The sequence below is a fragment of the Cervus canadensis genome, chromosome 6 (genome assembly GCF_019320065.1).
Source record: "Cervus canadensis isolate Bull #8, Minnesota chromosome 6, ASM1932006v1, whole genome shotgun sequence".
Lineage (NCBI taxonomy): Eukaryota > Metazoa > Chordata > Mammalia > Artiodactyla > Cervidae > Cervus > Cervus canadensis.
In genome coordinates, this window is record NC_057391.1 from 26101299 (window position 1) to 26114633 (window position 13335).

The 13335-nt window shown below is 44.6% G+C and overlaps 1 protein-coding gene across 8 annotated transcripts in view; it reads right to left on the reverse strand.

The window, feature by feature from the left end:
* Positions 1 to 13335, reverse strand: part of RYR3 (ryanodine receptor 3) — a 547151-nt gene that overhangs the window by 39551 nt on the left and 494265 nt on the right. For 6 of the 8 annotated variants that reach the window (XM_043471383.1, XM_043471384.1, XM_043471379.1 and 3 more), the window contains exons 70-77: positions 10656 to 10826; positions 10304 to 10363; positions 7568 to 7699; positions 6974 to 7086; positions 3797 to 3893; positions 1861 to 1967; positions 1406 to 1457; positions 360 to 416 (exon numbers count right to left, since the gene is read on the reverse strand). In XM_043471383.1, the coding sequence (XP_043327318.1) occupies positions 360 to 416; positions 1406 to 1457; positions 1861 to 1967; positions 3797 to 3893; positions 6974 to 7086; positions 7568 to 7699; positions 10304 to 10363; positions 10656 to 10826 (789 nt within the window). Of the gene's footprint in view, positions 1 to 359; positions 417 to 1405; positions 1458 to 1791; positions 1968 to 3796; positions 3894 to 4803; positions 4904 to 6973; positions 7087 to 7567; positions 7700 to 10303; positions 10364 to 10655; positions 10827 to 13335 lie in introns of all 8 variants that reach the window. The other 2 variants (XM_043471377.1, XM_043471376.1) reach the window with 2 other exon arrangements.

A 13335-nucleotide genomic window follows, 5' to 3' on the forward strand; every position in this document is an offset into this window, starting at 1 on the left:
CCCCAAATCAAGATCAAGTACATTTACAGAATAATAGTGCAAAAACCATCCAGTGTCTCCACTGCTGTGAATTTTCACTTTTGAATATTTGAATGTGACCTTCCATGGCCCCTGTTGCTACCATACTTGGGTTGATGTAGGAGATTTCCTAGAGAACAAACTTGAAGGACCATCTGCGGGCTGCCTGGCTGCCTGCTACCTTTCGTTAGGCCAACAGACAGCAACCACAGCCAATGCGCTCGTCCACGCCGACCTGCGTACTTGCCACCTGACATACACGGTGGGCACGTTGCATGGCTGATGTCAGCATCCACCCCTGAAGGCCCTCCTGGCTGGCTTCCAGCTTAGTGAGAACTCACTTCAAATGTCTTCTCCTTGTCTTCCTCCTCTTCTTCATCTTCCCCACTCTGACAACTCTGGATTCCATGCAGCCGGGAGAGGAGGAGGCAAACAGTCAGGTTAAAGGCGGGCTTAGTAAACAGGACTCTGCTTTACTGTGTGAGGGCAGGGAACGGGCTGTAATTCACAGGCACTTCAGGACCTCAGCACTCCATAAAACTGGGAACATTTGGATCCCAGCAGGCAACATTCTACTCTAAATACCACCTTTGCAGTTACCAAGGAGTTCAGAAAAGAGAAATGGGAACGCCGAGCTCACATAGTCAAAGGAGATGTCCTTGGTTTAACCACAGACCTGAACTCTCCTACTTAATAAGAGTTCTGTAAAGTTCTGGTGTAAATCGGGAGATAGGAGTGCAAAGAGCTGGCCCATTCTCAACATGAGTCAGAGGCTTGGCCATAAGATTAGGGAAAGCCGGGATGTGAATCCCAAAGTGACCCCGCGGAGCACCTGGTGGAGGAAGGGGTGCTCCTGTACCCTCCTCACCCCCATTTCTGCCGGACACGAAGTGCTCCCACTGGAGAAGCAGTAGGTTCGCTTAATCACCTGGCATTCCAGAGGCCACTGACCCTGTGTGACCTAGAAACATCCTCTCTGATCACTTCGCCTCTTCTAGAACACTAGTTACTTCCTCTAGTTTCTAAGCCTGTTTTCAAATGTACTGGATTTCCTTCACCTACGGACATGGTTGAACTGTTGGGCGTGTTCTGAGCATTAAGAGAAAATTCGAGGATGATGTGGACACCTGAACCCTGTGAAGCTGGCTGAGAAGTATCATGTGAACCCAGACACCAGACCCACTGTTTCTGCAAAGCATCATTTTCGTAGGATGATGGTAGAACGGTTTACTAATGTTGCCTGCAGAGCATGTGAATTGTGCAAAGCCTGGAGTCCATGCCATGACCCAAGTCCCAGGCCAGTTGCTCAATGTGACAGTTTCCATGTGCCTGAAGAGGTCAAAGGGAAGCGGGAAGACTGCAATGACAGGAAGAAAACCAAGTGTACCTTGGCCATCATGCTGGCATAGGAGGTGTATAAAGGGTCGTCTTCCAGTTTGCTGGAGAGAATGGAGGAAATATTTAGCAGACCGACTCTGAACACAGTAGAAAAGACTGAGCGGCATATAAATCCTAATATACCAGTGAATTAACTAGAAGCCCTCCTCCCTCACCCCAGTTCTTAGAAACCACTCTGAAAGTCTGAATCATTATTGGCTGGACATGGAATTCAGGGATGAAGTTACAGTTTCAGGCTGCTTCATCTTCAGACTCAGTGTCAGGCAATATGATAAAAGGGCTATGGTTTCTGTATTTTCCTCTAGAGGTTTCTTGATGGCCAAGAACAAGACAGCGAGGAGGGCTGTTCAAATCTGGCACCTGCTCTGTGCACACCTGGGGAGGACAGCTTGGGGAGGACCCAGCCGTGCCTGGGATGTGAGCAGGGTGCTCCATGGTGCTGACCTCCTCTCCGTGAGAGCGTTGCGGCTAAAGTGGAGGATGATCTGATGAAGCGGGTCTGGCTGCTTTTCCACCTCTTCCTCCTCCTCCTCTTCCACCTTGGGGGATTTCTACACAAACCGAGGCAAATAGGTTTCAGGCATGAATTTCAGCACGTGGCATACCACCGCACGCGAACAAAGGTGAAGCACCAGGCACAGAGCGCATCAACTCAAAGCACAAAGAGAACCACGACGTCATAACGTTTATTTCAGGACAGAAGCCCTAAGGATGCAAGGTCTGGGAATGATATTTATATATAAATATATTTTTCAGCCAATTAAATAAACATTGCAATTTTGGGTTAAAACAAAATGGAAGGAAAAGCAAAAGCTTGACTGCAGGGGAGGCGCTCCAGACTCCAGTCAGCAGAACTCTCATGCAAGCTCTGGGCACCCGCATTCAGGAGGGAAGCCCTGGAGAGCACCGAAGAGGCTGTATCTCTCCACCTACACCTGACATTTCTCTTGCTGAGCTGGGCTGGGAATGGGGGGTGGGGCAAGAGTTACAAAGCACTGGGGCCATCTGGGCGTCTACAACTATCCTAGACTGAACCCAGTGAAATGTTTCTCTTTCCTGACCTCAGCCTTTATCCTGAAAATCTGGCTGTTCCTGAGAGATGCTATCCTGGAGCTGCGAGCCTTGCAGTTTCTCCTCGGAGCAAGTCTTTTTTCTGTCTCTCTTTACAGAAATAGCAGCTGATGCCAGATGAATAAGTTGATTTCCCAGCAGTGGTAGAACCAGCAGGGTGGACCATACTCAGTAAACTGGTGAGAACTACATAGGTTGTGTGAATGGTTCAGAAGAAGGGGAAGGTTGAAATGATGCTCATTGTCAACTTCACACTAATCAAGAAACTGGGAAAATCAAGCGTCTTTCTCACTGACAGGAATGTATGGAAAGATTGATGGGCATAAAGAGAAAGGGAAAGAGAATGAGCAAGAAAGGATTAAAGGACAAAAGACAGGAAGAGGAAAAGAAACAGAGGGAGATGGAAAGAAAAGTGAAAGTGAAGTCGCTCAGTTGTGTCCGACTCTGTGACCCCATGGACTGTAGCTTTCCAGGCTCCTCCGTCCATGGAATTTTCCAGGCAAGAGTACTGGAGTGGGTTGCCATTTCCTTCTCCAGGGGATCTTTCTGACCCAGGGATCGAACCCGGGTCTCCCACATTGCAGACAGACGTTTTACCTTCTGAGCCACCAGGGAAATGGGGAAATACAGATAAAGTCACATGGAAAGTGTAAACATGAGATACACAGGGTAAGACTAATGGAGGGAGTAGAGATTACAGAAAAAGACAGATGGAAGAAATAAGGAGAAAGAGGAAAAGAACTAGGGCTTGGCCAAAGGATGTTATTTTCTTTCTTAACCAGGATGAAGCTCAGTGATACTGCTGCAGTAAGCTTTACCCCTTGTGTGTGGTTTCAAGTAGTTTAAGCACATGAAGGCTGTGAGAGACGGGGCATAGCAAATCTTCAGAAAGGCCAAACACAGAAATGTGAGATGCAGGAAGGGCATTTAGATGTGCCTTCCCCAAAGGGGAGCTACCCACCAGAAAAGCAGGGCCTTGGCTAGGGCGGGTTGGCCTCCTGCAACCAAGGGTGTTCAAAACTTAACTTGGCACGAACTTTCCAAGGCACGGCTGTGCATCCCAAGAAATATTAGTTGTTAATAATAAGGAGGAGGATGATCACAGGACCAGCACCTCCAAGTGAAATTCATCCTCTGGTTCGTAGGACTATTATTAGCGGGGCTTCCTCTGATAATTTATACAGTTAGTTCCTTTCAAATTTATACACCCGATTCTTTATGAATCTTTCAAAGTTATAATGCACACACATGAATACAAAAATCAAACTCATTCGCACCCATATCTGCTCCCAGTTGAGTCAGTACTTACAGCCAAATCCTGTACTAGTTTCTCTTCAAAGGAATACTCCTCTGTTTCTATCCAAAATCTCTGATAGCCATGGAGGAAGAGGTTAATAGAGCGGTGCCTGAGCGGAAGGGGTGAGAATGAGGTCAAGAGGGGTCCACGGGACACCTTGTTTTAGTCTGGGCGGTTAACGGTTAGTAAGCAGTTTTGTACAATTCTTATCTTCTGATTGGTCAGGGTAGCCAGGAGTACACTGTAAGCATGTATTTCAAAGAAACCAGAACCCGCTAACATGGCAGATCCTGAATATTTAGAGACAGCCTTCTGAATGAACTAACTATGGTTAGTTCAAGACCTGAGGTCACATTAATCCTGCAGTGGTCTCACTGGGTCTTTATCACGTCTCCCCTCTAATGAGAATCCATTAGTTCAAGGAACAGCCCTGGGTTATCTGTGAATATGGCAATTTGGTGATTCCTTTTGACTGATCACCTGTCCAGGTAACCCAATCTAAATTATGCTGATGGTGAGCAGTGTAGTCTCAGATACACTCAAAGCAGCAGAGTGTCCTTCTTTCAGGGCCTCTGAGGAACCACAGCTGCAAGGGCTCCAGTCTGTACCCAGGAAATAAAGCTTGGGCGTGTTGTACTCATCAGCAAAACTTCTGCATGCTTCACAGGTTCCAGAGCTGGCCCTGGCATCTGGGAACACTGAATAAACTGGCATAAGCCACTCCCTCTCTACAGGACACGACTGACTTCTGGGAATATTAACCACTGAAGAGCAGGTAAGTGGTTACCGAAATGTGAGGAGGACCATAGAGAAAAGGAAGGTCAAGACCAGACTCATCAAGTCTTGGTCATAATTTCTGGTAGAATATAGCCCTTACCATCTTTCTTCAAAATCTGACCAATCAGAGGTGTTTTTTTAAAAAAATTGTACAAATTTGTGTTTTCATGGTCATGTTAAATCATGGTCAAGAAAGGAGAAGTGTGCAGAGAATGAGCGGGTCTCTCCACAGGTTACATTACCATTAAAATGAGTATAAGCCTGTCATACTGAGTTTTTTCATTAACCTTTTCCAGCCAAACCCGTTGAAAGGTGCTCAGGAAGAAATTGTTAATTTTGTGTCTGGGGAAAAGCATACAGGTTTTCTTTTAAAAACTCACAGCAGAGAAAGTTTCCACATGATAAAAATAAATCTCTTCAGCCCTTTAGTTTGGAAGACTCCATGCAGTATAGATTCTCATAAGATGGAGAAAAAGCATGGTACTGACCACTAGCCTCTTGTTCATTGTTATTGTTGTTATTATGAAACCTATGTATAATCCTCCTAGGGATATAATCCTCCTATGTATAACTTCTAGGCAGAAATACAGGGCAGCCTCTCTAAAACAGCTATATTACACACTGCTACATTAAAAATGGATAACTAACAAGAACCATTGTAAAGTACAGGGAACTCTGCTCAATGTTATGTGGCATCCTGGAGGGGAGGGGAGTTTGGAGGGGAATGGATATATGTATATGTATGGCTGAATCCCTTCGCTGTCCACCTGAAACTACAACACTGTTAATCAGCAATACTCCAATGCAAAATGAAGTTTGTTTTGTTTTGTTTTTAAAAAAAGCTGGGTTAGGGGTGGGGGTGGCCATGTTTCATCAAGGAGACAGTGGATTCTTGGACATACTATTATCCATTCAGTGGCAGAGTTCTTGAAGGAGCAACCAAAATACTAAAGGATGGTACTATCATTTTCAGTGGATTTAGAAAAAAAATGCTTGTTTTTGAGAGATGTAATTGCTGTCGAGCTGGCCCGGGAGATATGAGCTTAAAGCTAAGCCCTCTGGAGGTTGTGTTAAAGCACATCAGGTATGGCTCTCTACCAGAAGGCGAAGCGAATGCCTTCTGATGTTTTACCACTTTTAGAAAACAGACAAAAATCTGAGGCAGTTTCGCTTCTTCTACTGGGCTATAAATTTCATTTGTCTGCCAAGACTTCAGCAACCTTCATGCCCATTACTGCCTGACTTAATTTTTCAGTTTTCTTAAATTAATGAATTCTATTTGATTTTTGATGCCTCAACCTTTCCAGAGACACTAGTCTACTTTCTCAAGAGACTGTAGGAGCAGGTGTGTGTCTCAGAGGCCATGATTCTCCACCGTCTTCAAAGACCCTAATTCAGAGAGCTCAGTTGGCCAGTTGGCTCAGGACGGGGATACGGGACACTCTGGGCAAACGATAGCCAACATACACAATTTGATGAAAGCAAAATGTCAACCATAGAATAGTCTTTCATCTGAAATTCCAAAGAAACACATGTATTTACACATGATACAGAATTTACTTGGCCAAGTCAGTTTCTTTTTCCTGACCAGGTGAGGATATTCCGATTGACTGGAAGTTGATCAAGCAGTGGCTCTTCAACTACCAGCTTTGTTTATTGATCAGAGGCCAAAATTTACTGGCTGTGCAATTAGTCTGAGGATGGGAATGCTGGCACGCCACCAACGTCACTGCGTTGGCCTCAGTGGTCAACAATGGCTCAGTCTACACCGATACTCTGCCCTTCATTGGAGCAGCACACGTTCACACACATTCCCGAAAAGCCTTTGCATATTTTTTACTTCAGAGTATAGACTAAACATCCAGATAAATGCCTTATGTTCATGACTGACCTCTTGGGGCATCTCTAAACAGTTGCCTAGTTTCATCTTGAAGGCAAGTGCATTATGCTGAAGGATTCTTGGGTTACATTTCTGTACTTGCCGAGGAAACATAATTTTGGTGTCAATCAAGTGCTTGAACATGGAAATATTGCTTGATCTATGGATGGAATTTGGGGTAAAGTCTTTTAGAAAAGTCTCCTTTTTCTAGAATGCCTTTACAGCTGCACAAAGAATCCTACCTAGGTAAAACTAGAGAGCTTCCATATGCTTACAAGGCTGACTTTACAGTGCAAAAAGGTGAAGTGAGGCAGGCTTGGGGGCACTAGGAAATCTCATCTGTTTTCAGTTTTTATACTTACCTTTGTAGGCCATTATACTATATGCAGACTGCAATGGCTCCGCAGGTGAAGGACTCCAATCTCTACCCCTGGGATCATGAGTGTCAGAGCCAGAAGAGAGCACAGCTATAGGAAGATACCTTAATTCTCATCTCTGACTCACATGCCAGGAGATAAAGACAGAATACTTGCCTGGGCAAGTTGTAGAGAGGGGCCATCCTGAAACAGGCCACCACTGCCCGTTTCCGCTGCTTTGATAGCAGTTTGTGCCAGACCGCCTTCTTGGACCTCAAAGGCTGTTCCACCTAAGAAGAAATCACATGGCTAGGTATACACTAAGCTGATCTGGGTGGCAGAAAATACCAATAGTCATCTACAGCCTAGACGTCTCAACCCTGGAAGAACTTTGATTTCTTAACTGTGGCCAGCCAAAGGTACTCAGCACTAAATGATTCAGTTTGTAGAAGTCTTAGGTTTTCTTTTTCTCCCAACTGCTTTTGGTGACTTATGGCTTAATAGTAGCTTTACAAATGAGCAAGGAACTTGGATAGGTTATTTGAACTAATGGCAAATCTTTGTAAAACACTGGGAGGTAAAACATTAGGGAGTCTTGCTACCATAAGGCACCAAGATGACACTTTGGGATGACCCAGTATGATCCTTACTTCTTGCTTTCCTACAAGGGTGCTTACAGGGCGTTCGAAACTAAAAGCTGAGTGTTGAGAGAAATTTTGTATTCTGCAAGGCGGTCTTGCTTCCTCAAGCCACAGGGTAGATGCTACTTACCTGCTCTAGGTGGAAGACAGCTGCTGAAATTCTCTGCACACGCTCCACTGTCTTTTCTGGGTTGGAAGGTTCTTCACTCTTTAAAACATCCTTGTATAGGTTCAGTTGCCACTTCACAGCTGGATCATCAGACTGCAGATTAAAGCACATACATAAGATGAGCAATCTCTTATACCTCTTACATAAAAAGGCCTTTGTCTCCTAGCATGGTTCCATAGTATTCAAGAGTCTTTTCTATAAATTCCTCTCTCATTTTCTCTATCATATTTTTCTGGAACAATATAGATGCTTCATAGGAACTTCTCATTATAGCCTATATGTCTCAACCCTTCTGTCACATTTTCTATCCTTTTCTTTCTGTGCTGCACTGATTTCCTTAAATCAACCGTTCAACTCATAAGTTCTCTTTTGAGCTGTTATCCACTACATTTTTTAACCTATATATGGCATTTTTACTCCTAGTTTTTTAACGAATCTCCATACCATATACAGATGGAATTTTTAATTTCAATGATTATTTTTAACTTTGTATATCACTGTGAGGTCTTTTCAATTCTACCTCCCCTCTCTTTTCTTTACAAAATAATGTCCAAGTTTTGATTTATAGCTTATATGGCTGCCTTTATCTCTTTAAATATTTCTATAATACTTAAAAAATTCCTTTCTATAGTTCCTTAGGCTTGAATTCTTCCTTTTGTTGAAAATTCTGTCTCTCTAATGGTTATGGATTTCTATTCACACTGTATGTTTTTTAAAAATATGAACTTGTATTCAGGAGTTTTGTTGAATGGCCCATATTCTAGCAGGTAGAATCTCTAAGTGGTTTCATGGCTGTTTTTACAGAAGATTCATGGGTGTCACTGGTTCAGGGCTCATTTTATCTAAGTTTCTTGCTCTGTTGTTGTTGTTCAGTCGCTAAGTCATGTCGGACTCTTTGGGACCCCATGGGCTGCAGCACTCCAGGCTTCCTTGTCCCTCACTTTCTCTAGGAGTCTGCTCAAACTCATGTCCACTGAGTCGGTAATGTTTTCCTAACATCTTATCCTCTGTCGCTCCCTTCTCTTGGCCTCAATCTTTCCGACCATCAAGGTCTTTTCCAATGAATCAGCTCTTTGCATCATTTGGCCAAAGTATTGGAGCTTCAGCTTCAGCATCAATCCTTCCATTAAACATTCAGGGTTGATCTCCTTTAGGACTGACTGGTTTGACCTCCTTGTAGTCCAAGGAGTCTTAAGAGTCGTCTTCAGCACCACAATTTGAAAACATCAATTCTTTGGTGCTCAGGCTTCTTTATGGTCCAATTCTCACATCTGTACGTGACTAGTGGAAAAACTGTAGCTTTGACTATATGGATCTCCACTGGCAAAGTGATGTCTTTGCTTCTTAATATGATGTCTAGGTTTGTCATAGCTTTCCTTCCTTCCTTTTATTTTCATGGCTGCAGTCACCATCCACAGTAATTTTGGAGCCCAAGAAATTAAAATCTGTCACTGCTTCCACTTCTTCCCCTTCTATTTGCCATGAAGTGATGGGACTTGTTGCCATGACCTTAGTTTATTGAATGGTGAGTTTTAAACCAGCTTTTCCACTCTCCTCTTTCACCTTCATCAAGAGGCTCTTTTATTCCTCTTCACTTTCTGCCATTAGAGAGGTATCATCTGTATATCTGAGGTTGTTGATATTTCTCCTGGCAATCTTGATTCCAGCTTGTGATTTAACCAGCCTGGCTTTTCACATGATGTACTCTGCATATAAGTTATACAAGCAGGGTGAAAACACACAGCCTTTACGTACTCTTTCCCAATTCTGAACCAATCAGTTGTTCTATGGAAGGTTCTAAGTGTTGCTTCTTGACTTGCATATAGGTTTCTTAGGAGACAGTTAAGGTGGTCTCGTATTCCCATCTCTTTAAGAATTTTCCAGTTTGGTGTGATCCAGATTTGCTCTAAATTTATGCCAAACCTGGGAAATTTGGTCCACAACTCCTCTTCCAGATTACTAAAACCCTCATCCCCTATGATATGTATCTGGTCGGGAAAGCTCTATGAGTTTTCTTCACTGCATCATCTTCTCTTCATTACTAAGATTTAGAATGACTTCTTTTTTCTGGCACTTAGAATTTCTTTTTACCGCCTTTTTTATACTATACTTTACCCACCATTCCTGTATAGTTGGGGTAGAAAGGAGAGGCTATTGGTATCATTTTAGTCTTCTATCTTAGGGCATAACATAATATATTTGAGGGAAAAGCTGTTCAAATTTGCAGGCCTGCAAAAATTTTAAATAGCCTTAAAATAAAAATTGGTATTGATTTTGTTGGATTTTGGGGTGGGGGTTATACAAACTCAGACACAGAGTCACTTTATTCACAAATGTCTAAAGCTGAAAGTGCTAAAACTTCCCCTAGGTTTCTGTTACACTCTAACACACCTCACAGTCAGTAAATTCTGAGACCTAATCTAACCCCCTGCCATGCTCTGATGTTCACACAGTGGGAGGTGGGGAGACATGTTTTACTGGACCTCCTTGCAATTGGCAAAGAAAAAAACAAAAATCGGGGACCAAAAAATGAAAAATTAAAGGCAGAGAGTTCTACCAATTAAGCACAAGTACTCTGAGACTGTTTTTAGAACACATTAAGAAAAATATGAGTAAACTAAGTGGGCCTGGGGCCCCCTGCAGCCAGAAAGAAGCCTGTGTGAGTTCTCTGTGTGAGTTGTTTTCCTGCTACATCACCTTTTCCTGCAAGTGCAAGTTATTCCGCAGATGTTCCTTCACCTCTTCATCTGTGTCCTTCTGTGGAAAGAGATGTGAAATTTTATTCCTATAGGTTACTATGGAAACGTAAAGTGGGGTGCAGGGATGTACTAAGAGTTTTGCTGGGATCTTTACTACAAGAACAGAATAAGAGAACCGACAGAGTCTTATCCGAAAGAGCAAGTGCTGACTCCCAAGCCAGCTGTAAAGATGATGGTGTGCTGTTTCCATGCACCTTGGCTTCTGTTCATTGATCCCCAGGGACGGAGGGCTGAGCACAGATCACCACCACCTGTATTAAATGCTCCACCAAAGCAGATGGGTGACTTACATAGCTGTACCGTGATTTCGCGAGGGAGATCAGCTCCTGATCGCCTGGGGTGCACATATTCAGACCAATGGGCAGCATTTTCTTGAGCGCAGCCACGATCAGGGAGGTCTGGATGGAATAAAAGTCTCCCCTCCGCTTTGTCTTCTTCCGCTCCTGGTCCTGTCCTCCCGACTAGGAGATGAGGTTGAAACAAACAGAGGAGCTCAATGACTCTGAAAGGCACTGCCTCACCTCGGAGGCAGCCTGCCTCCTGTATAGGTCCTCCCTTGTATAGGTCGGGCCTTTCTACATTTCAGAGGACAGTAAAGGATTGTGATACACAAAGCCAACCAAAGGGGCCATTCAAGGCCAGCCCTGATGCTAAGCCTTCTCCTTGTGCGCATGCTCACGGAACCACGTGACCAGACACACAGCACCAACACCCACGGTCTCTGCTCGCTTGCATCTGGATGGAATGAACAAGTGGTGTTCTTACAAAAAGAGTGATTTGCTAACTGACAAAATGACGGCAGAAAAGAACTGAGAATCCTGATGGTGGGCAGCAGTAAACAAGTGAGACAGCATCTACCCTAGAATACTAGCTCCTGGCCAGGGCTGGAGCGAGCATTTTGGGGCACAGGCATCCTACGGTCCGCAGGAAAACGAGACCGTGCAGGTTGGTAGGGCTGCTCTGGGATCTGGTTGGGGCAAAGTTAGGAGGAACAGTGCAGACAGATGAAGAGGAACCGCCCCAAGTCTGGGAGAGTCTGCCCTCCTTTGGTTACACTTTCTGGACCCTTTCTGGGGGCCTTTATCCAGTGAAGTGGGAGGTTTGCAGGAAGAGGCCAATGCACTGGGCTGTGGCAACCCCAGGCAACCAACTGAGGGCCCTCCGCACCCACAACAGAAGGTGGATATGGGTGGGCTTGCCCTGCCCACGTGGTACCTCACTTGCTGGACTCTGCCCCAGCTGAGTGGGCTCCTGCTGGAAGTGAGGAAGGGCTGGGAGGCCAGAGGCAGAGATTGAAGTCAGGGTCCATGATGGGGGAGAACTGGGGCTTATTAGAGCTTTTGCTTTATGAGGTGCCTGTGAGTGTTTGCAGCATCCTGGTGATCGCACAGTGGTTTCCAATGACACAAACACTCCGCACTCTGGGAGCTGCTGAGAGGCCAAACCCCTCCTTTGAAAATGGCATGTAGGACCTGGGGCCCCCCCGGCTGGAGTAGAATTTGCTTTCTGGAGGATTGGTTTTCTGAGAGAAGACCAAGTAGGGTCAGAATCACACTGCCGTAGTGCCGACCTGTTTGCTTTCCAAAGTGTGATGGAGGAGTATTATTAATGGATACTCTCAAAACTGAGGTGGCTTCTTTTATCCAGCTTGTGGTGGCTAAGCCTTCAAGTGGTTACACCGCAGAAATCACAGTGAAATCCCTGGCCTTTAAAACCCAGTCTGACCACATACTGCCAGCCAACTCTACTTGGGTCTGGTGCTGGAGAACAACAGGTCAGATCCAGGACAGCAGTGGGAGCCAGCAGTGGAAGAGGGTGGGGTTGAGGCAAGATACAAAGTGTCTTGTATTCTAGACACACAGCTGGAAAGCTGATTCCTACAGAAATTCCTACCTTCACTGAGAGCTTGCTGGGTTCCTTAGATGTTCTAGTATCAGGTATAAAATTCTACAGGTTGTGCCTAAGGCAAAACTTTTAAGTCTAAATTACCCTTGAAAATACCTCAAATTGTCCATAAAGAATAGAACCCAGTTATATATATGTGTGTGTGTTACGTGTATAAATATATAATGAAGTATAGGTACATGGACATTACCTAAGAGGTAAATAGTAACATGCATATACAATTAATATGCAAAATTGTGGACTTGATATACAATTTAAATAATTTCTTGCTCGCTATTTTCTTTGCCCAATCTCATGTTGTTCTAACTATAAACGCTGCATATATGATGTGGCTCCAATGTGCCTGGTATTTAGATAAAGCATTTTTAATCTTCCCAACAATGCTGAGATAACAAGAAGTCAGTTATATAAAGGGGAACATGATGCTCAGGGGAGTTAAGTGATGTTTTTCCAAGGACACACAGCAGTTATGAGTCCAGGCCAACATCCAGACCGACATCTGCCTGGCCATGGCTCCATTTTTCTTTACCAAGAGCCGCACATGACCTGGTTCCTGCACATCTCCCTGTCTCTGCTACAGACCTGGTGCAAAGGTCTTGGGATGGTGGCAGCAGACATATGTTAATGGAGAGAAAGAGAAATACTTCCAAGCAATAACCTGTGTAGGATACTAGAAAACTGTCCCAGGGTTTATTCCACTGGGTGCACATTTTATGCAAACATGGCTATTTCAAATCCTTGACTTTAGTCCTTGGAAAACTCTCTGACTCTTTGGAGGCCTGCACAAGAGCCATTCATGTATAGAGTGGAAGGGCTGGGACCACTAACAGTAGGTAAGAGGAGTGAGGCTCCTGGGCTTTCGGTGCCCTGCTCAGCATCCCTATCTCTGTCAGTGTGCTGGCTGCGGAGTGGGCAGCTGGGAAGGGAGCAGAGATGGCAAGGAGACCTCGGATAGGGCGAGGCTTGGCTGGCTTCCCCGGCTTCCCCATTCCAAGGGTGGGTAGGCCTACATTCACTCTTTGACAGGCAGTTGTCTTCCCTGGAGCAGGCCTGGGGGACCTCCAA